The sequence below is a fragment of the Canis lupus genome, chromosome 35 (assembly GCF_048164855.1).
Source record: "Canis lupus baileyi chromosome 35, mCanLup2.hap1, whole genome shotgun sequence".
In the NCBI taxonomy this organism is placed as follows: Eukaryota; Metazoa; Chordata; class Mammalia; order Carnivora; family Canidae; genus Canis; species Canis lupus.
In genome coordinates this window covers 5,967,515-5,993,925 of record NC_132872.1, presented here as the reverse complement: position 1 = coordinate 5,993,925, position 26,411 = coordinate 5,967,515, and the positions used below count along the sequence as shown (strand labels likewise).

The window sequence follows — 26,411 nt, the reverse complement described above, 5'->3', positions numbered from 1 at the left end:
ATCCACTGTGCTATGATCACACTTGGTACTGCCCTGATTGTCCTTATCAATGACAGCATGAGTGAGGTAGAAGGAAAAGAAAGCTTTTGCAATAAGGAAACAGGGAGGCAGTGGGAGTCTGGGTAAGGCGGTGGCAACAGCAATCAAAAGGAGAAGGCAGGGTGGAGAGAGATGGTAGATTCAGCAGGACAAAGTGATTGGATATTGGAGGAAAGAGAGAGAGAGGATCGAGAATGATTCAGCTTTAAAGCAAATTAGGCCCTCGTAATTGGGCTAAAAAGGGTGGTTTGGAGACTGCATTAAACTGGTGGAGTTAACTGCTGCAAATTGACCTGAAATCTCTCCTTGATCTATTACTTCTTGCCATGAATTTTCTCTTGAATGGACTAATGAAGTTAATAAACTTCTCCAAGTAGTTAATCTTTGACAGGAAAAATTTAACAGGTCTTAGTGACCTACCTTAACCAGTCATAATGTTCCCTCTCCTAATTCAGTACCCTACTCGGGACTTCTTAAAATTCTGAGTTCTTGAGGCATTCTTAATTCAAGTGCCAGAATTTCTCACTTGAGTAAGCTGAATATATGGAGAATCTATTCCCCCACCTGGAAAGTGGAGTTGGTACTGCAGTTGTGAAATTTAAAAAAACACTGGATGTATAAAGGACCTGACACAACAAATGCTAAATGCCTGGTTCAATAATATGCAGGGAACATGCATATGTTTGTTACCTTTATATTTCCAGTCCTTAATACATGTACTTATTAAATGTGTGAATGAATGCATGACCAAGATCCAAGAAATGAAGCCAAAAATCTAAATGCAGAACTAGAGTCAGAGAACTACTCCAGGGTAGTTCTGGATGGATCATGGATGTTCAGACCTGAGGTCATGAATGGTCAGACATTATTAGAGACAATTCCATGAATGTTGAGTGTCTGTGGGGGTACTCCTTCCACGTGGGTCCCAGTATCCTCTGCTAGAATGATTGTTGGAGAAGGTGGGGTTCCTACAGGGCAAGAAACAGCATGTAACAATGATTAAGGGTTTGGGCTCTGGAATCAGACATTTATGCATATAATCATAATAAAATATGAAAAATCTCCCAACAGGAGAACTCCAAGATCCAAGATGTAAAAGATTATAATAGGTGGACCTGCCTAGTCTGAGGGTCCAGGGAAGGCCTCCTTGAAGAGTCCTGCAAGTTACTCACTGCACAATGAGGGATTAGTATGGGTGGAAATCCAAACTGTGCCTCACTCCCAAGCTGGATGCCTTAGTGCAGGGCTGTGTCTGGCCCATAGGAGTTCTTTTCTCCATTCACACAGAAGCCCCAGTTTGCCAAGCTATACCCACAGTCATGAGCATCTAAAAACTGAAAGATAAGTAGATGTGTTTCAAGCAAAGTTTGGGCCAGAGGGACCAAGGAGGGAGAAAAGCATGTGTGTGGCCTGGGATTTTACAAAGGCCTGGTGTACTTGAGGAACTGGTGGAATTTTGGTATAACTGGAGTGTGAAGTTCAAAGAGAAGACCACCAAGAGTAAAGTTGGATTGTGGCTAGCATTTTCTGGGAGTTTACTAGTTACACTATGTTAAGATCTCTCCATGCATTATTTTATTGAGATCACAGAAAAATGACTTTACCTAAGTCATATGTTAGAAAACAGTGAGACTATGATTCAAAGCCAGGTTTAACATCAGAGCCTGTGCTCCAAACCAGGTGTTTCATGGCATCCTAAGATTTGCAAAGATAGACTGCAAAGGGATAAAACTGAAGACAGGAATGCCTATTAGGCAATAGTTGCAGAAATCCAGATATGAAATGCTGGCAGACTTAAGATGGCCTCAGAAAAGGAAAGGAGAAGATGGATTCTAGAAATTTAGGAAGCAGAGTCTACCGGACTTGGTGATTGTTTGAATATGAAAGGCAATGATAGGAAGAGAGAGGAGTCTAGGATAACTCCTTATTTTGTGTCTTTGTAAATGGTACTTCATTTGCTGACATTAAAAAACAAGGAAGTAGCAACAAGTTTGGCAGGAAGGTGAGTTTAGAGCTTGTCAAGTTGGAAGCACGTGTGGGACATCCAGGTGGAGATGGCCAGATGACAGTTCAGTGCTGGCCCTGAACCTTAGGAGAAGCTGTATGGTTACCCAACATTTGACCTTGACCCAGAGAATGGGTGAGAGGGTGTAGAGTGAGAAGAACAAAGATTTCCCACTAGGATAATTGTGCTAAAGCAGAAGGACTTTTCCTTAGATCCAGCTGTTGAAACTTTTAAACATAATCTGACCTTTGATTTATCTGCATCCTTTATAAGAACTATTCCTCAAAGGTTTATAGAGTGTCATATTATAAACTGAAGCCAGAGATCTGTGATAAGAAGGTACAAAAAAGGGACGAATATAGATTAGGTGGCCTTTTTTGACATTTTTGATTGATTTAAAGCCAGATTTAAACTTAAATATGACTCATTCTGTATTTCTGTAAGAACATAGGCGCTGAATAAAATGTCATTTATATTATAATAATGCAAGGAACTGCTTCTACTAAGAAAATTCTGTGCATTATTCACACAGAAGAATGAATGGATTAAAATCCAATAACAGCATCAGTAGAGGCCTTAGCTTACCTCTTTAAAATGTGGCCTCACAACTGAACACAGTCCTTCTCCAATATGGGCAAGTAAAGTTTTCTGTATCTTACATGAAGTGCTATAAAAATGAGACTCTAAGTCATGGCTTCCCCTCTTGCTACTCCTCAGCCTCTCTAAATGGAAATTCTAAGCCATGTCAGTTGCATGCAGTCATCATAACAAGATGGGACTTAGGCTTAGCTGAATTCATTCATTTTGTCTCTCTTTTCTTTTAGAAAGCATCACAGACACTCTTTCCACAATGTGGCTTCTAAAGACTCAAGGACCACCCACCTTACTAGTCTACGATGGCAAAGGCAAAAATGGATATTCAAACATCACAGCTTCCATTCCGTTATTAATCATTCTGTAGACATGTGCCCCCACTATAGGAAGTGAACTGCACTAAGGGGGAAAGTTCCAGCAACCCCCAAACCACCAGCACTCTTGTCTCTCCCCCTAAGAGAGAAGGCATCACTATGGCATTTCACAGCTGCTCTTTGATCCTCTTGGCAATCACCTGGTGCACTTCTGCCTATGGGCCTGACCAACGAGCCCAGAAGAAAGGGGACATTATCCTTGGGGGGCTCTTTCCTATTCATTTTGGAGTAGCAGCCAAAGATCAAGATCTAAAGTCAAGGCCGGAGTCTGTGGAATGTATCAGGTAAGGAAAGGACCCAAGTCATAGGGTCTCTTGTCTTCTGGTGGTTGTAGAAAAACTCTACCAAACCCAAAGTAATTTATTCAAAGTTGGTTCTCTCTCAAAAAAAAAAAAAAAAAAAGTTGGTTCTCTCTTTTCAAAAATGGTGATTGGTAGTCATGCTGAAATTATTCTACTCCCCTTTTTAAAAGAAATTTTTCAAAAAGTAAAATGTCAAAGATACTGAGTAGAAGAATCCATGGCCTATTGGGAGTATGTGTCTGGTCACATGGTAACTGAATCATCATTGTTCACCTGGCAGCAGTGTTGCCTAATGAAAGACTAAGTACCTAGAAGGAAATTTGTTTTAGGTCTTGCAAATCTGAGTAGTAAAATCTCCCATTTACCTTAAGTGCTCTGAGTGTTGAGTGTTGGCTGAGTGTTGGATTTCTGCAACTATTTCCTAATAGGCATTCCTGTCTTCAGTTTTATCCCTTTGCATGAGTGTTGGCTGAGTGTTGAGTGTTGAGTGTTGAGTGTTGGCTGCCTCACTCTCATTTTTTCCAAAAAAAGGATTTTAGGGTCGAAAGAAACCTCAGTGGTTGGCATAACCCATGCACCTTCAAAATGCAACCCACAATATTTTGGAGGTCTTTCTTCTAAAAAGCCAAAATCCTCCTACCCAAAACAGAATACACCTAACACCAATGGAGAAAACACAGAATTAATCTAAGTCTCTCACTGAACTCTCTCTTCAGCCATTGGAAGACAGCTAACATGTCCCATTGAATCACTTATTTTCCAGGCCTGAGTCTTGGTTTTCTGAACAATTACTTCATGACATGATTTCCAGACACTTCACCATTCTCATCGCCCTTCATCTAATGCTCCCTAATTTATCACGACTCTCCTAGAATATGGCAACTAGAATTAGGCACAATTCCATCAAACAAGATCTGACTTCTGCAGAGTAGAATGGACCATGTATCACCTCCTTTCACAAAGATATCAGAGACCATGACTGTACCCCAAGTCTTTACCCAACTTCTAAGAGAAAATACCACTTTCTCTCTGAGACTTGCAACATTCGGAAGGGATCCGGCACTTTTTCTGCTCTTCTTGATTGCTGGAAAATGAAAATGAAAACTAATTGCTCCAACAAAACGATTTCCGTTCATGTTCGAATTTGGAAAATTAGATAACATTTTTACATTTTTCTCATGAATACAGAAAACTAAGTACAGAATTTCAGTTAGGCTAATTATATCCCCTCACACATCCCATGTGGACAGGTGCCCTACTGAACAGAATTGCACATGTGCTACGTATATTCCTAAGATCAAGCAAGAAGCCCCGAAATACTATAATTTTAAGTTATGTTAAAGAAAGATAGTAAAATCAGATAAGTATTTTATGTAAAGAAATATTCTATAACCTCTCTTAACTTTTCAGGGTTAAAACAAATAGCTAAACAAAAAAGTGATGGATAAAGAAAATGACTAAGAGAAAACACATTAAAAGTTAAAAACCTACACAATAGAGTGGAGTATAGCAAATTGTATTTCTTACCTCCTGTCATTGAGTTCAAGTAACCTACCACATAAAGAAAAAGCCTGTGGAGTTATTACATTTCCCCCTTTGGGGACTGACACACTGATTCAACACACTTACCTAGTCCTCGCTCTGAGCCAGATCCTGGGAGAGTGAAAACTAAGTCACTAACCCTACTTCTCTTTGTTTAATCTGCTTGATATTTATTTAAAATAATGTTCTTTGGAAAGCAATGCACGCTCATTTTTTATAACAGATTATATAAATAAACCAAAAGCCCATTTATAAAACCCATCACTCCACCACCCCGAAATAACCCCCAAAAACAGCCTTCCTACAAATGTTCGTTAGTTTACAAAGATGAGATCTATCATTTCCCTTTCCCCTTTGACCTCTAGTAATGTCATAATCTAAATTTGTGACTCTGCAAATCTGAAGTTACTTCTAGGCTCCCACCTATTAAAAATCCTAATCTTCTTTATATTTTCCCTAATCCTTTTTTTAAAATCTCTGTATTATTTTTAATACTTCATATCAGCAACTTCAAACTCTTTGCTGGATGAAACAGATACAAATTATTCATTCTATTCTAATAACAACCTTTGTGCTATCATTGCTCCTTCTATGTAAGGCACCAGGCTGAGAATTTTGCATAATTATCTCAGGTTCACAGCCACCATATGAGGTAAGCATTGTCCCCATGTTACAATGCTTGACCATTGTCCCCATTGTCTGAGTCTCAAAGAACACACCACGAAACCAAAGAGTAACAGAGCCATGATTCAAACCCAGCCTTGCTCAGTCCCCATCCTCAAGCGATTGATGAGAAAGCTTCCCATTTCCTTCCATTTCTTCTTTCTTCCAGGTACAATTTCCGCGGGTTTCGTTGGTTACAAGCAATGATATTTGCCATCGAGGAAATAAACAGCAGCCCAGCCCTTCTTCCAAACATGACACTGGGATACAGAATATTTGACACTTGCAACACCGTTTCTAAAGCCTTGGAGGCCACTCTGAGTTTTGTGGCACAGAATAAAATTGATTCTCTGAACCTTGACGAGTTCTGCAACTGCTCAGAGCATATCCCCTCTACTATCGCTGTGGTGGGAGCAACTGGCTCGGGCATCTCCACGGCTGTGGCAAACCTGCTGGGCCTCTTCTACATCCCCCAGGTACACAGGTCTTCTCAGATGGGGCAGCAGTGTAAACAGGAATCAGGACATAAGGACTGCCATGCCCAGTGTCCCTACAGCTTGCTGTTTTCCTACCTCTGGCTTTACATTAGCATAAAAGACCTTTAAATTAGTCAGGGCACTGTATCATGACCATTTGGGATTTCTGAGACTCCAGCATCAACCATGTCAACTAAACCTTCACAACTCTTCCAAAATTCTTTTAAGTATACTGTATATAGAACTTTGTCTTTTTTATCAAAGTGTTCAGTCATTTACTTTCCACTCCCTTCCTTTATTTAATAAATGGCCGTCCTTCTGACTTTACTAAAAGGAATGAAACCATATGATGTAAACCCCACCTTTCAACTCAAAATATCTGTCCCTAGTCCTATTCCCTTAAAAGTCTGCCTATCTTCTGGTTGAAAGTTTAGCTCAGGGGGAAGCGGAGTATACTTTCTCACAGAACAGGAACTTAATCATTGTCTTGCATGTTCTAGAAATGGAAAAAATTCTGTTTCATTCAACAAATATTTATAGAGCATATATGAATCAATAGTGTCCATCCTGCAGGAATTCAACCCAGGTGAGGAGATGTCTCAAATACTAGTAAACAGTTCACTGAAACAAGTGTTTTGATGAACATTTGTTCAAAGTTGCATATTTTTCCCCTATGAAGTAAAGCTTTTTTCATGTTAATATTCATAGATATATGACATCATTTTTATAATAGTGAAAAATTGGAAACAACCTAAATGTCCATTGAGGGGAGAATCGGCTCAATTTTGAACATCCTTTATATCAATTTTTAAATTATGAATCACAATTGAATTTATCTTTTTCAGTGTCTAATATTTCAAATTTGTAGGAGCACCTTTGAGAAATTCACATTTATATGTTGGGAGTCTCCATTTCCTTGGTGGTAGACATTATCGTTTTATATGCATGTGGCAACTAAAAAAGTCTTGTCATCATTTCCCGAATCTTTACTTCAGGGAATTAAAGGTATTTCCCATGGGGAAGCCCTGGCTCTATAACTTTTATGCAAGATGATCTAACAATGCCCCTATCAGTAAATGTGTTGGGCAATATGCAAATATGCATCTTATGAATTTGGCATATTGTACAGTATTTTTTTTAAATACACTGTTAAAGTAAGTTGTTGTAGCCAAGAGGCACAAGATATAATTGCCACCAAGTAAATAAAGAACCAAAAGTAAAGGTTTTGATTCTTTGTGGTTTGGATGAAAGACAAGGTTAAGCTAAATTCGAATTATAAAAGTGTTGTGAAGGCTATAATAATTCTCAGTCAAAACATTGTTGAGTGTATCTACAGCAGTGGTTCTCTGCTGTGACTGCAAGTTGGAATCACACGGGGAGCTTTAAAAATACTGATGTTTGGGTCTCTTACCCCGGAGATCCTGGTGTTTTGTTTGGTTTTTCATTTGTTTTTATTTAAGTTCGATTTGCCAACATATAGTATAACACCAGTGCTCATCTCATCTAGTGCCCTCCTTGGTGCCGGACACCCAGTCACCCCATCCCCAACCCCCCACCCCCTCCCACCTCCCCTACCACAACCCTTTGTTTGTTTCCCAGAGTTAGGAGTCTCTCATGGTTTGTCTTCCTCTCTAATTTTTCCCACTCAGTTCCCCTCCTTCCCCTTATAATCCCTTTCATTATTTTTTATATTCCCCATATGAGTGAAACGGAGATCCTGTTTTCATTGATATGAGATGCAGTCTGGGTGGCAGTTTTGAAAGCTCCCAAGGTAATCCTAATATGCAGCAGAGTTGGCAGCCACTGCTGTGCAGGGTAGGGGCAAGGCCCAGGGGTATTTCTTATGCCACTCATGCCATCAAGTGGACAGAATAAGCAGCCCAGCAGGACAGTTGTGGTTAGAAGTTTTCTGAATCATTCATAAAATTCTTCCCTCTTACAATAACAAAAGTTTTGTGTATTTTTAAGGGTTTTTTGTTTTGTTCTGCTTTGTTTGTTGGTTGGGAGGACAGATAATGAGGTAGTATTTATCCCCATGTTTCTAGTTGTTTTTTTTTTAACTGGACAACTATTATAAATGCATTTTAAGAGAAACATATCCATAGTAGATATATATGTGTGTAACTTTAATCCTTTAAAAATGCTTTCAGCCCATTTTTCCAAAGAAGTAGTAAGCAATAATGGATGAATTTACAAAATGCCCAAGTAGGTTTTTCATTTGCAAAAATATGATTCAGAAGCCTGTTGTCTGGGTCTGCAAATAGAGCTCTGTTAAAACAATAACATTTCAACAAATTACTTAATCAACTACCTACACCTCATGAACTCTCATAACAGCAAGGGGCTTATTCTGATAAAAGAAAAAAGTCAATTTCATATTGTAACTTTCAAAATCAAAGCTTTTATCAGAAAAATCATGCTCTTTAGCAAAGTTGGCCTAGAGGTGGTAGAAAGGGAAGGGCAGAGGGAGAGGAAGGGGGAGAGAGAGAATGTGAAGCAGGCACCATGCTCAGCACAGAGCCAAATGCAGGGCTTGATCTCACAACCCTGATATCATGACCTGAACCGAAATCCAGAATCAGGCACTCAACTGACTGAGCCACCCTGGTGCCCTGGCCCTGATCTTTCATACACCAATGTCTTTCATGTTTTTGATGTAGAAACTATTCATTGATAAGAAGGAATACATTGGAAAATTCATTTTAAAACGCTGAACATAGAAAACTAATTGTTTTAACTGGTGAGAAATATTAAAAATACATCCCCCCCCCAATTTTTTCAACTGTGTTTCCTTTAAAATCTGTCTAGAAAACTGGAAAACAAGAACTATTAAACGCTGTTTCATTACCAAGAGAGGGAATAAATGGAAACTGGAAGAGAGAAACTAGGCAAAAATAGGAAAGAGGACCCTTCAGGCTTCTCTGAAGAACCTTTGGTTTATAACCCATAGGGAACCTGATTCCTTCCAGAAGTGAGTCATGGACAAAGTGTTCGTCATAGTATAGGGGAAGCTAAAACATTTAGGTTAGAACGTGAACCTAACGGGAAAAAGATGTGTCCATAGATATAACCAATGAGGCAGCACAGGGGAAGTTGGGAACAACTATGGAACAGTGTAGAAGGCTCTCCTTGAAAGAACAAGTAGATTCTACTATTGTTGGGTTGACTTTACAGCCAGACCCATTTCTGAAGGTTGTACTGTGAAGAATCACCCACTGAGAACTAGAACGTTCCCTCAAAGACTGACAGATGTTGAGTGCTCACACTGGAGAGGAACAGGTTCTGGCTGTCTTCACCCTTTCATCCCATCTGCAGTGAACAGCATGTTTTGATAAATTAAATTAATGAATGCTCAAAAAACCACGTCCACACAGCCTCACTCACTGGAATCTCACTCACTCATTCATCCTGTGTTCTTTCCAGGTCAGCTATGCCTCCTCCAGCAGACTCCTCAGCAATAAGAATCAGTTCAAGTCCTTCCTCCGTACCATCCCCAATGATGAACACCAGGCCACTGCCATGGCAGACATTATTGAGTATTTCCGCTGGAACTGGGTGGGCACCATTGCAGCTGATGATGACTACGGCCGGCCAGGGATTGAGAAGTTCCGAGAGGAAGCAGAGGAGAGGGACATCTGCATCGACTTCAGTGAACTCATCTCCCAGTACTCTGATGAGGAAGAGATTCAGCAAGTGGTAGAGGTGATCCAGAATTCCACAGCCAAAGTCATTGTTGTTTTCTCCAGTGGCCCAGACCTTGAACCCCTCATCAAGGAGATCGTCCGGCGAAATATCACAGGAAGGATTTGGCTGGCCAGTGAGGCCTGGGCCAGCTCTTCCTTGATTGCCATGCCCGAGTACTTCCATGTGGTTGGAGGTACCATTGGATTTGCTTTGAAGGCTGGGCAGATCCCAGGTTTCCGGGAATTCCTGCAGAAAGTCCATCCCAGAAAGTCTGTCCACAACGGTTTTGCCAAGGAGTTTTGGGAAGAAACATTTAACTGCCACCTCCAAGAAGGTGCTAAAGGGCCTTTATCCATGGACACTTTCCTGAGAGGCCACGAAGAAGGTGGTGGCAGGATAAGCAACAGCTCCACTGCCTTCCGACCTCTTTGCACAGGAGATGAGAACATCAGTAGTGTGGAGACCCCTTATATGGATTATACACACTTACGGATATCCTACAACGTCTACTTAGCAGTCTATTCCATTGCTCATGCCCTGCAAGATATATATACATGCTTACCTGGGAGAGGGCTCTTCACCAACGGTTCCTGTGCTGATATTAAGAAGGTTGAGGCTTGGCAGGTACATCCTTCACTTAGATGGCAGTTCACTGTGTATTAAGGCAGAGTTGGGTGGATCCGGGCAAGACAGATAAAGTGGTTATCTCAAAAAGGCAATAGCTAAATGGTGTTGCTATATGTAGCTTTGGATTCAGATTGCCTTTTCAAATATCTGAGCATCTGACTCAGATATTTGATAAATTGATAGTCATTTAATTTGATTATCTGTTTAAACCCTTGGCTCAACTGTTCTTTAATCCAGTGGTTTAGAATACCTAGAGTATGACCCCAAAAGGTTTTTAAATATCCTGGAACAGATTTAATACTGTGTGGAGTATTTTTACAATGTTTAAATTACAGATATTGTTCCCTTATAACAAATATTTGTTGAGCACCCACTATATTCCATACACTGAGGGGCATACAACAAGAGTTCTTGTGTTTAGCCACTACTTTTACCATATCATTATTCACCCAATAAGCCAACTAATCTTAGGACACAAGCAAATCAAGGGCACAGGAAAAAAATTCTTCTTAAAAAGATTTGATATTGGATATTTCAAAAAGAAACACTGAAGTGTTTATCATAGAAAATAATTAGATGAAGGTGGAGTTCCTACACTCATTTTATAGTAGTCTTGTTTTGTATTTTTGAATTGAATTACATGTAAAAGAGACATCATAATCTTTTCATTTCATAGAACTTCTGAAGATAAAAGTCTGACCTGACTTAAATCCTACATAACTGTTCATGTCTTGCATAGTACCTTGATTTTTTTCAACGAAACCTTGTTCTACACTCTTTTTTATTTTCCTCAGTTCCAGACTGACCTATCAGGAGTGCATGTTCATTAGGGGGAGGGGATGGGGACGTTCCTGAATATGAGTTGAATGACCCAGCCTCCAGCTTCAGCTCTTGCATTTACTAGCTATATCATCTTTGGCAAGCTACTGCTTGAAGTCAGTCTCTTCATCTATAAAGTGGACCTAATATCTAGCCTACTTTCAACCCAAGATTCTTTTGAAGATGGAATGTGATGACATACATGAGAGCAATTTATAAATTCTCAAGCTCTAAATAGATGATTGTTACGGCAGTATTTCAGTATGCCTCTAAGCAATCATTTCAATTAAAAATGATAACTACAACAACTGTGTATGTAGAAGCCAGCTACCACAGACCCTTGGGAAAGGATAGCAAGAAACAAAGAATGTACAGTCTATGTTGTTAGTCATTTTAGAGACTCCCATGGGATCGAGAGTGACTGTCTAGGGTGGCAAAATGTGCCAGTGCCACAAGTACTTCTTAGCCCTTTGTGTGGGGAAAATCTCACTCAGGTGTCACTGTTGACTAAAGTTTCTCACCTCCATGAGATACTTAAAGTTTCCTTACTTGCAATGTACCACCCCCTTCCTACACCCTGGCAAAAATAAAAAAAGAGGAGTTCTAATGACAATTAAAAACAAAAAAGACTTCAGGAGCCATGATGATAAGGAATGGCGTTTTTAAAAGGAGGAATAAAAGGACAATCTTTCAGTAAACACTGTTGTCTTTCCTCCTTTCCCTTCCACATCCCTCGAAAGGAAGACTCCAGCCAGCTCTTGAAAAGCCTATAGGACCAGGGTGAGGTTGAAGGGGAAAGAGGCTTCCAGTGTGTAATTTGACAATTTTGTTCTTCAGTAGCTCCTCTCCAAACAAGGAGGTAAGATCCAGTGGGTCAAGACCAAAGCTTGGCATATGGGAAAAAGCTGCAAGAAGGAGGCTATAGTTAAGACTGGGACTTTTAGTTCCATATAGTAGAAAACCCAAACCAAATTGGCTTAAACAGAAGAAACTAGTGTTACTAGTAGCTCATAATGCTGAAAGTCATAGAAGTATTCCATACAAGTAGATGCTTTCATCTCCATCTCTGTTCCTTATCCCTGAGGGTTTGCAGTTTTTAGCCTCTACAGTAGCTTCAGGCTCATAAAATCTTTACTGTTGGGCTCTTACCTCCCAGAATCTTTTAACAAAGTCCCAGAAATCACATTGATTGACCAGTCCAGGATTACATATCCATCCTTGAAGCTAGGAGTGGAATCCTTTCAAACTATATAGACTAAGAGTAAGAGAGGGAGTGGATCCCTAAAGGGAAATCAGGATGCCATTACCAAAAGAAGCGAAAAAAAGAAAGAACCAAAGCAGCAGAAACGAACATCCACCACACAGACACCTCAGCTGACCCTAGTATAGGTTAAGGTGTGCCCTCCTGGCTCACACACAGTCTGGCACAATTCATCCAGGAGAGGAGACAGATAGGAAAATAGGGTTGAAGCTCTAGGGAGGAATAACATGTGGTCATTGGCCAAAATGCCCCATGTACTTGCTGTAAGTCTCCTTTAAGCCTCAGGAACCCAGGCAGTTTGGTGGGCATTCTGGAATTTAAGATATTGGACATGTCTCTCTCAGGAACTGGACCGACAATTATTCATTCTCATTATGAAGACCTACATGGAACCTTATCACCCATAAAGTATATATAATCTAATCCAAGTATCTCAGCCTGGAATTTGACCCCCACCTTCTCTCAATTCTCTTATAAGCCAACCTGCCTGGCACCTCTCCACAAAGCATCTGTGAGGTTTTGGCATAGCATTTTTGTTTAGATCATATCCCACACCTGAAAGGCCATCATTTTTGTCACCTGTATCCACTGTCTGCCATGAAGTTTTAACTTTCTCAAAACCCACTTTCTCCTAGAGCTCTTTTCAAGTCATACTCCCACACACATTTTTATGACCACTCTTTCTTCCTCATTTTTGCTATTTAATACCCAACTTAAGCTTCCATAACTCTTCAGTTGGCTGAAATAGATTTTTATTAATTGAGCTTCTGGTTTAATTGGGTCAATCACAAGTTTTTTTTCTTTTGTTGACTTTTGCTCGCCCTAAAATGTGTCAATCCATTCATATGCCTTAAAGGTATCACTAACAGATACTTTATGAGCACGCAACACACAATTCCCTTCTGACCACCCTGGAGACCCCAAGTCCTTCTCCACTGCTCCTCAACTCTCTCTTCACTCTGATTTCTCCACTGTACTGTTCAGCACTGTGTTCAGAACATCTGACACGTGAGTATGTGTAGAATAAACGAAAGAAAGAATAGAAATCTAGTTGATTTGACCTGACAACTGGAGTCTTTGCAGAGAAGTGTTCAACCCAACAACCCATCCTTGGACCAATCACTCTGGCCCAGGTACACTAGGCTCTGATTATATAAGCCTGTGTTACATGCAACAATCAGATTTGTATGGAACATCATGTGAACAAGTAAGTACAGAACCACCTTCTTCCTTTTCTCAGGATGATTGTGCATAAGGCATGCTTCCTACTTTCCCCCACAGTACACCAACCACTCACTAGTCAAAACATAGGTATGCATCACGACAGAACCATGGTGATAACTGTAGTCAAATGCAATTGATCTTTCCAGGAATTGCCAGTACTATTGGGATTTGGAGAGGGGGGGAATTAGGGTGAAAACCAAAAGAGATGGAAGGTAGATAAGAAAATATTGCTGAGGTTAAAGAAAGGAATTGGTCCTGGATCTTCCCAACACTCTTAGTACAGGAAGTGGGCAAGAAACAATAGTCTCCTTATGTGTGTAAACCATCCCTCATTCACCCCTGTGTAGATGAGGTGCTTTGTACATCCCATCCCATTTTCCCTCTGGGCTGTGATGCCATGTGTAAGATCTGGAGATCCTAGACAACAGTTGGGGGGGGGAGTGGTTTCTAGTCTCTGGTCTTTGGTTTATTTCAATTAACCATTAGAGTATGTGCTGAGAGGTGGTTCCCACTTATCCTTAAAATGAGCAACAACAGTTTGACTTTAAAATCCTTTGGAGGAAGTACCCTAAAAGGCCACAAGATGGAAATATTACCACATAAAAGATAGTATGTGACCATCTCAGTTGTGCATTTGTAAGTACTTGTCACTCTCTTACTATGTTTTTCTCAGTGTTGAGTTTTCTTTATGAAAAGAAAACTTTATGAGCCTGTCAGTTTCTTTGTCCGTATATCATCTTCTATGTTTAAGTCTTTCCATTAGCTGTTTTCCCTCTTCTTCACTTTCACTTATTCTTACTTTCCTCATATTTCTCCCCAAGTAAAACAATTTAGAAGTATATTTTACTGGATTGTAATCTGAAGTAAAAATTTTATATTTTTTAATGGCACTTTTAGACCCTTCTTTTAAAATTTCAAAAGAAGAGTTTTCTCGGGGATCCCCGGGTGGCTCAGTGGTTTGGCACCTGCCTTCGGCCCAGGGTGTGATCCTGGAGTCCCAGACTCAGGTCCCATGTCGGGCTTCCTGCATGGAGCCTGCTTCTCCCTCTGCCTGTGTCTCTGCCTCTTTCTCTCTCTGTGTGTCTTTCATGAATAAATAAATTTAAAAAAATATATTTTTAAAAGAAGAGTTTTCTCTCTGGGGGAAATACCTAAATTATTTTGTAATGTATGTTGTTCTTTGGTGGTCAATGATTATCAATTTAAAGATTCCCTATCATTGCTTTTATGGATGAAATAGTTTCCAACTCAAACTTCCCTGTTATGCAAGGTATTAATGTAGAAAATTAGGTGTTCAAATGCAAAACTTGAAAGTCAACATGCCGAAAGAAACATTAAAGCTATCTATAACTTAGAGATATGATTATTAATGGACAAGGTACAAATTTTGACTAGGAAAATTCAGGACTCATGATCTTATTTATACACCTGCTGTAAGGATGAAACCCTGTAATACTATGCAGGTTAAGATTTGAAGTAAGAACAAAAACAAAAGATATCATCTGTCCTTGAAGGATGGGCAGGATTTTTGGAAAGGGTTTATGCCTTGGAGAAAATGTCAAATGCAAAGGCAAATACCCAGTAACATAGGTAAATCCCCAAAACATCATGCTGAGCAGACTAAAAAAAAAAAAAAAAAAAAAAAAAAGTCATACTCCTCTATTATTATACTTATATGATATCTTTTCTCTAAAAATAGAAAGAAAACAGATCCAGAGTGGTCTAGGGCTCCAAGTCGAGGTGGGGACTAACTTAGAAGGGACATCGGGAATCTTTTGATAGTTGTGGTGGTTACACAGGCATATTTGCCAAAACTCAGAAATATACTCTTAATATAGGTATATTTTATCCTATGTAAACTATACTTCAATATAGTTGATTAAAAATGTAAAACAATGAAAAGTCCCTGGAGTGGGAAAGTTTAGGCCATGCATGGAGACAGATGTTGTTCAGTATAAACCACTTTTCCAATTAAGACCCTTTGTGTTGCCACAAGCATTAGACATGTCTCCACAATCCCATTCTAAAAATAAACCCATCTTCTCAACCTAATTTTTACACTAACCTGTTGCAACTAACAATAGACAATGTAATAGATAGACTATCTAGTCTGACTCCTACATCTGAATCGATAATATATAGTATAACGGTTGACAGTTTGGGCTCTACAGTCAAACTAACTAGATCTAAAACCCAATTGCTGCTAAATAGCTGTATGACCTTGGATGGTAACTTAATGTGCCTCTGTCTCACTTTCCTCACCTGAAAAATGGAGATCATGAAATGTGTAAGTTCATTTTATAAAGATGACATTATTAAAATGTATAAAGTGCTTAGGATACTTCCTATCCATAACAAGTGTTCAGTAAAATATTAGTCTTGAGTATTTTTCTTTTGTAGGTAAGGAAAGTAAGACCCAAAGACCCAAAGAAGCCAAAATGATTTGCCAAAGTCACATGTCTAGCCAGTAAGAAAGAAAGCCCACATCTGCCCCAGGGAGTCTGTTGCCTTGATAATACCAAGATTACTGTTTAAAAAAAAAAAAAAAAAGGCTGCATATCCGTTGTCCCTCTGGGCACATGCTTTCTAGCTCTTAAGTGGCTGTCGGGTCAGCCAGTGGTTTCATAGTGAAGACAGTGGTCCGTTGCCTTAAGTCTGAGTGATCACCAGAGGAACCAACTGTCCTGAAACTGATTTCGTGTACAGACACAAAGACAAAGTATGGTGTGCAAAGAAGTAAGAGTAGACACGACTGACTAAATTCGAGTATACCAAACATCTCTCTGTCCATCTTGAATATAATTGTATCTCTTGCCACTAAAAAAGTGCCTGTTTGGCCCACATTGGGTGCTTAATAAGTACTTGTTGAATGAACAAATAAAGAAAGAGAATGAGACAATGCTCCCTGAGGGAAGACAGGGGTTAAGTGGATAACAACAAAACAGTACAGAGACATAGGCACAGATAAGAGGAGGTGAGTGGTCTGAAAAAAAGCAGAAAATGCTCATGCAAAAAAAAAAAAAAAAAAACTACAATAATTCTGACTTCATAAATTTGGGCTGAAACTTACCTCTTCATTACCAATGTGATAAATGATGGGGGAAAATACCACTTCAGTATTTTAAGAATTTTAAGAGTATGAAAGAAAAGAATATAAATAGGATTACTGAGACAGGAAGATACAGAAATCATTAAATTTTATTTTCATTTTTAATTGACATAGGCTTCCTAAGAATCTTATCAGGAACAGTCTTTTAGCCTAATTTATACTGATCGATATCCCTAAAAGGAGAAAGGAAACTTTTTTAAAAAAAATCTATTTTGGCATTTATTTATTTTTAAAAAGGGAAAGAGGCTGGTCCCTTCTGCAATTATTTTGAATTAATTTATTTCAACCAATTGAATAATTCTGGTTTTCTCTCTACTAAGGGACTGTCAGTCCCATATCTCAGGTATTGGCTGCTCCCTTCATCTTCTGGCATATTCCGTGGTCAATCATATATGCAACAGTTGTTTGGGGGAAATTACCCTTTTCTTCAGAACACTCCTAGCTATTATACCAACATTACTACATTATGGTGATTCCAACTTTCTTTTTCCACAGAAAGTGTGGTAGAAGTTTTATAATCCATTTTTTCCATGTCTTGAATGTTTACTCAGAAATAAATGTATGCCGGTAACCAAAAACATGATGTGCAAAACATAACTAGCTGCAGCTTTCTAAAAAGACCACAAAGGACTTATTCCCCCCAGAAAAAAAAATAAGGCTTTTTTTCCTTTATGAAGAGGTTAACAATTTTATTCTCTGAAAACTATAATTTGTCTAATATGACTTCCCTACTGCTCTTAAGTAACATCTTTTAGCACATTTTAAAGCAAATTCTAATCTTTCCCTGTCCACTTGTGTGCCATTTTTTGTTTACCTGTTTAAATCTGGAATGTTTTTCTTTTTAATTCAGAATATAGGAATTTAAGTTACAGTTTTATCTCAAAGGAGATAAAGGAGATATTGTGTTGGCCCTTAATCCTGTAGTATAATTTTAAGTATTTTGATTTTAAAGATAGGTTTAAGTTACAACTGACTATAGAAAACCCTTAATTTTTATGGTCTTCAAAGAAGCTTTTCAAAAAGTAAATCCTAAGTCTTTTCATCTTATCTGAAAGTTCTCTTGTTTGTTTGCTTGTTTATTTGTTTTTGTGCACAGAACTTAGAACTTTATTTCTTCAGTCTGAATCAGCTGAATTCAGCCCTACTGGCTAGAACCTCCATTCTGTAGCTACAGTGAATAGCCACAGTGAGAATGGACTTTTTTTTTTAAATATTTTTAAAGATTTTATTTATTTGAGAGAAAGCACAAAAGAAGGGGGGAGGGGCAGTGGGAGAGGGAGAGAGGGACGAATAGACTCCCCACTGAGCCAGGAGCCCAATTTGGCACTCAATCTCACAACCCAAGATCATGACCTGAGCTGAAATCGAGAGTCAGATACTTAACCAACTGAGCCACCCAGGTGCTCCAAGAATGGACATTCTTGTCTTGATCCCAATCTTAGGGGAAAAACATTCGGTCTCTCACCATTTAACTGTAGGTTTTTCACAGATGCCATTTGCAGGATTCAGAAAGTTCCTTTTTACTCCTAGATTATGGAGACTTTTTATCAGGAATGGAGATTGGATGTTATCAACTACTTTTTCTGTATTTATTGAGATGATCATATGGTTTCCCTTTGGTGGTATGTTAATTTAGTTGAATGTTAAACCAACCTTGGATTCCTACGATAAACTCTACTTGGTCACAGTGTATTTTCCTTTTTGCAGATAGCTAACATTTGGTTAAGAAATTTTGCTTCTGTGTTCATGAGCGATATCGATTGTTTTCTTTTCTAGTAGTATCTTTGTCTGGTTTTGGTATCTGAGTAATACTGGCTTCAAAGAATGAGTTGCAAGTATTGTCTCCTTTTCAATGTTCTAAAAGAGTTTGTGTGGAATTGGTATTCCTTCTTCCTTAAATATGTGGCAGAATTTATCAGTGAAGCCAGCTTGGGCCAGTTTTCTTGGTGGAAAAAATTCTTAACTGTAAATTCAGCTTCTTTAATACTCACAGGGCTGGGGTTCCTGGGTGGCTCCGACAGTTAAGCAACCAACTCTTGATTTTGGCTCAGGTCATGATCTCAGGGTCGTGAGATCAAGCCCTGTGCCAGTCTCATACTGAGTGTGGAGCCTGCTTGAGCTCACTTTCTCTCTCTCTTTCTCTCTCTCTCTCTGACCCCCCCACCAAGCTCTCCACATAGACATGAAGACTTGCTCTCTCTCTTAAAAAAAAAATACTTACAGGGCTATTTCCAGTTACCTCTGAAGACAGCTTTCACATTTTGTGTCTTTCAAAGACTGTGTCTAAGTTGTCAAATTTATTGGCATAAATTTGTTTAGAATATTGTTTGCTAAATTATTTATAATATTCTCAGACTCTCCTTTTAATGTCTGCTAGATCTTTAGTGATGTCACTTTTCTCATTCCTTTTTTGGAAATATGTATCTTCTCCTTTTTTTCTAATCAATCTGGGTAGAGACCCACTGATTTTATTGATCTTCCCAAAGAACCAGCTGTTGTTTTAGTGATTTTCTCTCTATTTTTCTGTTGTCTATTTCATTGATTTTTGTTCTGATCTTTATTATTTCCTTTATCCTGCTTTATTTGAATTTAATTTGCTCTCCAAATTCTAATTTCTTTTTTTTTCAAATTCTAATTTCTTAACTTGTAAAGTGGGGTCATTGATTTGAGACCTTTCTTCTCTTTCAGTTTAGTAATTTTAGTATTACAAATTTCCCTCTAAATATTGCTTTCACTGTATCCCCTACATTTTTATATGCTATGTTTTCATTTTCATTTATACAAAACACATTCTAACTTTCATTTTCATTAATTCTTTAATCTGTAGGTTATTTAGAAGTGTGTTACTGGTTTCCAAGTATCTGCAGATTTTCCAAATATCTTTCTGTTATTCATTTTTAATTTAAATCTTCTGGAGTCAAAAAACATACTTTGCTTTTATTTTTAATATTTTTACATTTATGAAAATGTGTTTATGATTTAAAATGTGGTTATCTTCATAGATATTCTACATGCCCTTGAAAGGAATGTATTCTACTGCTATCGGGTTGAGTGTTTTCTATAAATATCAATTAGGTCAAGTATATTGATGAAGTATCATTCAAGTCTTTTAAATCTTTTTTGATTTTTCTAACTACTTGCTCTTTTATCTAATACAGAAACCATATTGACCTTATTTTTCTTATTTATCCTCAGACTGGTGAAAACCTCATCACAGTTTGACATTACCTGACAAATGCGCCAATATTACTTTAATCCCCACATATTAACCAAACATTCAACAGACATAGTTTGAGTATCCATTAAAATTCAGGCTCTCTACAAATCATTGAGAATAAAGGGATAAATCTTCTTTAGAGAAAATTTGTCTAATAAATCCTGGGTATAAAATTTCTAGCCACAAAGATTCTGGGTGCTCCCTTTTCTGGATAAGATCTTTGTACTGCTCTCACCTTCTGCCTATCCTTATCTCCCTATCCCATTTGAGGCTAGAATTGCTATGTCTCATTAGTAAATTCTTAACACCAAGTATGTTCAAAGTTACCTTTCTGTCAAGATCTCTACCTGCTGCTAAATATCAGCTCCACCAATGGAGTCATATTTGGATATTTGAAGCCCCTTTCCATACCTCCTTTTCATAACAGCTTTATTGAGCTATAATTCACATACCAGACAGTTCACCTATGAAAGTGGTTTTTAATATATTTGCAGAGTTGTGCAACCACAACCAAATCAATTTAGAACATATCACCTCATCAAGAGGAAATTTCAAACCCTTTAGCTCCCTACCTCTACATCCCCCCATTACTAAATAACCACAAATCTACTTTCTGTCTCCATATATTTGGATATTCCTGAACATTTCATATAAATGGAATCATAAAATATGCGTTCTGTGTGACTGATTTCTTCCACCAAGCACGTTTTCAGTTTCTTCCATGCTGTAGCATGTATTAGTAGCTCATTCCTTTTTATGGCTGAATACTATTCATTATATGGATATAACATTTTATTTATCCATTAATCCAATTGATGGACATTTAGCTTGTTTCCACTTTTTGATTATCATGAATAATGCTAAATGAACACTCATGTTCAAGTTTTTGTGTGGACATATATTTTTTCTTGGGATAACACATAAGACTAGAATTGCTGGGTCAAGTGGTAACTCTATGTTTAACTTTTTGACAAAGTATAAGACTGTTATCCAAAGTGTCTGTACCATTTTACATCCCCACCAACAGTATACGAAGGATTCTGATTTCTCTACATTCTCATCAAAGCCATTATTATCTAATCTGGTGCCTTTTAATATGAAATCTAGCCTCTTTGCCTTTGCTCCTCTTTACCTACCTACTTTATTTCCCCTTGTTCTCTGGCACATACATAAATTTTTAAAAGCTGTTTCCTTTAAAGCCCCATAACACTTCATGTTTATTCCTAATTTGGTCTTTGTCCATGCTATTCCCACTGTTTTTAACATCATCCTTACTTCTGTCCTTTGCCAATCCAAATTTCTACCATCCTTCAAGCCTACATTGACATTTTCAGCCATTTTTAATTTCCATCTCTCCGAAATTTAGCTGTATTTATAGCTGATACCCCATAAATTAGCCTTTAAGTATATTTTATCTCACATAGCTCGCTATTTCATCCAATATTTATGTCTTAATCCTTATCTCTCTAACTTATTTTTAAACTCCATGAGGACTATAATATTATGCCTTATACTACTGCAGCCTAATTCAGAACACACAGTGAAAAGTCTATAAATACTTACTTGTTGATTGATTCTAACAACATACAAATCTCACCTTGTATTTACTTTAGTTCTTTAATAGAAACTTTAAGAAAATGGTTTTTTGATCATCTCCTTCTTCATTCAAATTAAGATTATGGTAGAAATCTCCATCCCATGCCAATAGCAGTGCAAGAGGATTATAGCCAATGGTGATCTTCGAGTCCCTTTTCTGTCCAATCTGACCAATGTAGAAGATAACCATTTAATTATAAATTAATTATTATAAAATTATAAAATTAAATTATTTATTATAAAATTATTTATTATAAAATTATAAAATTAAATTATAAATTTAATTATAAAATGATTGTCCCTGTTCCCTTCCCTATCCACCCACTGCTGCCTGGAGCGTTTCACTCAGAGAACCTATAGACAGAAAAAAGGAGAAAGGGAGCTTGATACCTGGCATAGGAACTAAACCTGAATAAAAAGAAAGTAAATTTCTGCTAAATTCTCTAGCTTTATTGCTATATATGCTTTTATTTATTTGTGTGTGTGTGTTTTGTATATTTTTTATTGGAGTTCAATTTGGCAACATATAGCATAACACCCAGTGCGTTTAAAATTATTCTTCAAATAAGAATGATGCTTTTTCAAAAATATGTTTAATGAGGAAATATTACTGACATATACTTGCGATGGACACTCTAAACTATTTATATTGGACGCAGGATGATACAGTAGGAAAAGCTCATGTTTCAGTCATAGCTCAAGAACTTCCTAGCTTATAACTGGCAAATAAGTATCCTTATAAGTAGGAAACAAGCATCCCTACGTTCATAGGCTGGACCGTGTCTTAATCGCTCTTGGTGGCTCAGTGATCCCTGGCATGTCCCTGGCTGAGCGTCCAGGGCCTCCTCCTGACCCACATCGGGGGCACACAGGAAGCAAAGCCAGGAGCCTAATGATGCTGCAGCAGAGCATAGCCGTTAAGAGCGCAGGCTGTGTACCACTTGCTAACTGTGTGACCCTAAACAAGATACTTCCACATGTATGCCTCATCTTCCCCATCAATAAAATAGGAATGATAGTACTATTTGTTGTGAGGATTAGATAATAAATATAAAGTATTTAGCATTTGTTCCTAAAATGTAGTAAAATGACTAATAAGGTTTAATCATTATTATCATTTCTTTTTTGTACAAGAGGTATGTGGCATACAAACCCTGTAAAAATTAAGGGACTGGCCAGACTATTACAATAGTGATGGTGAGGGCTCCACCCACAGGCTTCTTTCTTCCTTCCACCCACCTCCGCTGTGATCTTTGGCAACAAGACACTTCCACAGAGGCAGTAGCATAAAGACGGTGCAGATCATAAGAGCACTTCATGCCTCCAATCCTTCCCCAAAACCCATCTCAGAAAACACCACAAACGGCTCTAGCTTATAAACCCTGCCCCTCTTGGGGCACCACCAGTTGATGGTATACCTGCAGAAGACTTGATTTGTCCAGGGGCCATGGTGAGATGTACCCATTTTACTTTCCTGACTTCAAGAAAGTGTTTCTTACCCCAGTTGCCATCTGAATACTAAGTAAAGCCCGTGGCTTACCAGGGCTACTGCTAACACATGCAAGCACCTTAGTGTAAGCTAGAAAAAGGTACCTCTTCCTAAAAGTTATGTTCCTTCCACTCCATTAGAATAAGATAGTTTACTGTCCTTGTGCAGTACACAACATATTTAACCATACATGGCAGCCCTGTGGCTTATACTCAGAGTCTCTGTTCCTCTTTAGGTCTTGAAGCACCTACGGCACCTAAACTTTACCAACAATATGGGGGAGCAAGTGACTTTCGATGAATGTGGTGACCTGATGGGGAACTATTCCATCATCAACTGGCACCTCTCTCCAGAGGATGGCTCCATAGTGTTTAAGGAAGTCGGATATTACAATGTCTATGCCAAGAAAGGAGAAAGACTCTTCATCAATGAGGAGAAAATCCTGTGGAGTGGGTTCTCCAGGGAGGTATGTGCTGTCCATCAGAACAACAGATGCCTCCACCATGGGCAGGAAGTTGTGCTGAGCTTTGGGAGGGCCTTGGGCTTCACCACTGGACTTGAGAAATGATGAGTCCACTTCCCTCAACTCACTAACTCTGCACTGCCAAGGTTCTCTGGCAAATCCATCAGTGTTTAGGGTACAGAAGAGAAGCCTCAGAATGTGAGCCCCATCCTTACTATATTGAAAGACGTTTTATTCTTTGCAAATCTGACTCTAGCTAAATGGCTAACAATTTCCTGCACTAAAACTTCCCCCAACCAGAACAAAATATTTAAGCAAACATAAACATCATTCAAGGCAGGACCTGGACAATTCATACAGAGGTAGTTCCCTGTCATCCAAATAGCTCAGAGCAGACCTATAATTCAAAAGGACAATTTCCTAGAAGATCAAATGGTTTGGTAACTTGAGAAATATGAAATCTGTGAGAGTATTGTATTCTGTGGTTGGGAGTGCTAGTGTGTACTGTCCTTCACTATTTCTTTTCCTTTCTTTCCCTCCCCGGGGTCCCAAGAAACTTAGAAACCAACAGGTGCAATACTGCCATTTCTATCCCTCTTTCATTAGAAGATAATGCTAATCATCTTCTATTCAAGTTAAAAAAAAAAAAAAAAAAACTCCCTGCCAAACCAGTTGTTTCTTTTCTGGTATAGCAAAGAAATTATTTTATTGTTTTCCATGTATTTAACTTTTTAAGATGGCTCCAAATCAAGCAGGTAGCTGGGGAGAGAAGAGAAGAGTCTTATTAAAGAGACAGTTTGGAAAGAGTATGAGCCCTTCCATGTTATCTGACATAATCATAAGGAATGAGACGGAAGTAGAGCTTCTAAAATGGTGAAGCAGCCAATTGGACAAACCTGTCAAAAAATAACCACTTAAGGATCTGGTGGCAATCAACCAAAAGCAAACAAAAAGTGAAATGTCTTTTTGAGAAAAACTAATGAAATTTGGGTAAGAAAGGCCTGTGGCATTTTAACTTGGGACAGCTCCCGAATTATTCCTAAGAATGTGGTTGCTGTTTCTTTAGTTTTCTATGTGGACAGTCATATTATCTGCAAATAACAACAGTTTTATTGAGTTCTTTCCAATATTTATACCCTTATTTTTTGTCTCATTCTACTAGCTATGAATTCCACAATGTTTGATAATAGTGGTGATAATGAGCATTCTTGTTTTAAAGGAAATGCTTTTAATATTTTCTTATATAGAATGATGTTTACCTACGAATGTTTTATATTATCCTTTACAAGTTAAAGATATTTTTTCCTAACTCCTTTTTCGGTTAAGTGTTTAATCATGAGTTTGTACTGAATTTCATCAAATGCTTTTTCTTCACTGATGATCATATTTTTCTGTATTAATGTATTAATGCAGTCGATGACATTTTATAGATTTTTTAAAATAGATTTTCTAATGCTAAACTTGTTCCTGGCATAAACCCAACATGATCATGGTATATATTGTTTCTTATGTCCTTTGAGTTTGTTTGTTAATTGTTTTAGTATTTTTTTCATCTTTTTGCAAGTAGTAAAAAATAGTTATACTCTTTCCAGGTCCTTTCAGATTCCTTATACTTTGTATACACCTCCAAGACTTCTGCACAGTTTTGCTTCCAATAATGAGAACCCATGGCTCTTTTTCAGGAGACTACCAGCGGACTAATGGAACCCACTTTGCCCACAGGGGCAGAGAGCAGAAGAGCCTAGGAATCTGCATTTCCCTAAGATGACCCTTAACAATGAGGGATGTGGAAGTATGAAAGCCCTGGCTCCCTTTCCTTCAGGTCAGGATAGCTCTGAGGAATAAATTACAGGCCAGAGTTCTCCTGTGGGATCAAGCAAAAGCTATTCTCAGAGGGTCTTTGCTCCAGATCACACCACACCCTTGCCATCTTCTCTTCTGGATCTGACTTGCTCCGATCTCCTCTTGGTTCCCTTGAGAGAACTTTCTTTATAAAACCACTTGTACACAGATCCTCAACTCAGGCTTCCTTCTGAAGACGACTTAGAATAGTGAGATGGGCCTGTACTTTTTTTTTTCTTTTTCATACTGCTCTTGTCTGGTTTTGGAACCAGGGTTATGCTGGCCTTATAAGAATGAGTTGGAGGGTGTTCCTTTTTTTTCTTCTTCTTTTAAACCTCTGATAGAATTCAGATAAAATTAGATTCATCTGTTGCTTGAAAGATTAATGTTATCTGCTTGTGGTAAACACAGAATAGTGGTCATCTCAGGCATGAATACGTGGTCGGGGAGGAAGCAAGGGGTGGGGAAAGCGTACAGTTAGGTATAAGTTATTGTTCTGGTCCAGGTTTTGTTTTGGGTGGTAATCACTAACAGTGAGTAAAAGTGATTGAAACATAGACAAATAATCATGGGGGAAAAACAAGGATTACGATTAATCAACTTCCAAGCACCTGAAGTCCACTGAGGAAATTAATTAATTAATTAATTAAAATCTCTGTTATCTGAAATTAATGTAGCTATTGCAGATTTCTTTTGAGTAGTAATTGCCTGACCTATCTTTCTGATCCATTTGCTTTTGACCCCTCAATGTCTGCCCTGTCTGCCTTGCTGAATGGCTGCAGGGATCTCAGAAGTCACCCTATAAAGCCTAAAGCAGGAATTGCAATTCACTGCAAAGCTCAAAGTCTCGTTTTCAAACATATTTCTCCTCATCTCAGCATCTCCCCTTGTAATTGTCCTTCTGTGTGTAGGTCCATGTCCCTGTATCTTTTAGTTTGTCTTAAATCTCTGTTTCCCTGGAAAGTAAACAGATAAATAGGCATCGCATTCTGGGACTTGGAGGGAACGGAATGGGGGATTATTTAAGGAAGATTTTGGTTGCAACAATGAATATTCCCAGAATCCTGTGAATGTGTATGTGTGTG

The 26,411-nt window shown here is 38.3% G+C and overlaps 1 protein-coding gene across 9 annotated transcripts in view; it reads left to right on the top strand.

The window, feature by feature from the left end:
• CASR (calcium sensing receptor) overlaps nt 1–26,411 on the top strand; it is a 91,948-nt gene that overhangs the window by 62,130 nt on the left and 3,407 nt on the right. For all 9 annotated transcript variants that reach the window (XM_072812270.1, XM_072812265.1, XM_072812261.1 and 6 more), the window contains 4 exons: nt 2,869–3,296; nt 5,689–5,995; nt 9,419–10,303; nt 23,257–23,487. In XM_072812270.1, coding sequence (XP_072668371.1) covers nt 3,112–3,296; nt 5,689–5,995; nt 9,419–10,303; nt 23,257–23,487 — 1,608 coding nt within the window. In that variant the 5' untranslated portion in view covers nt 2,869–3,111. The remainder of the gene's footprint in view (nt 1–2,868; nt 3,297–5,688; nt 5,996–9,418; nt 10,304–23,256; nt 23,488–26,411) is intronic.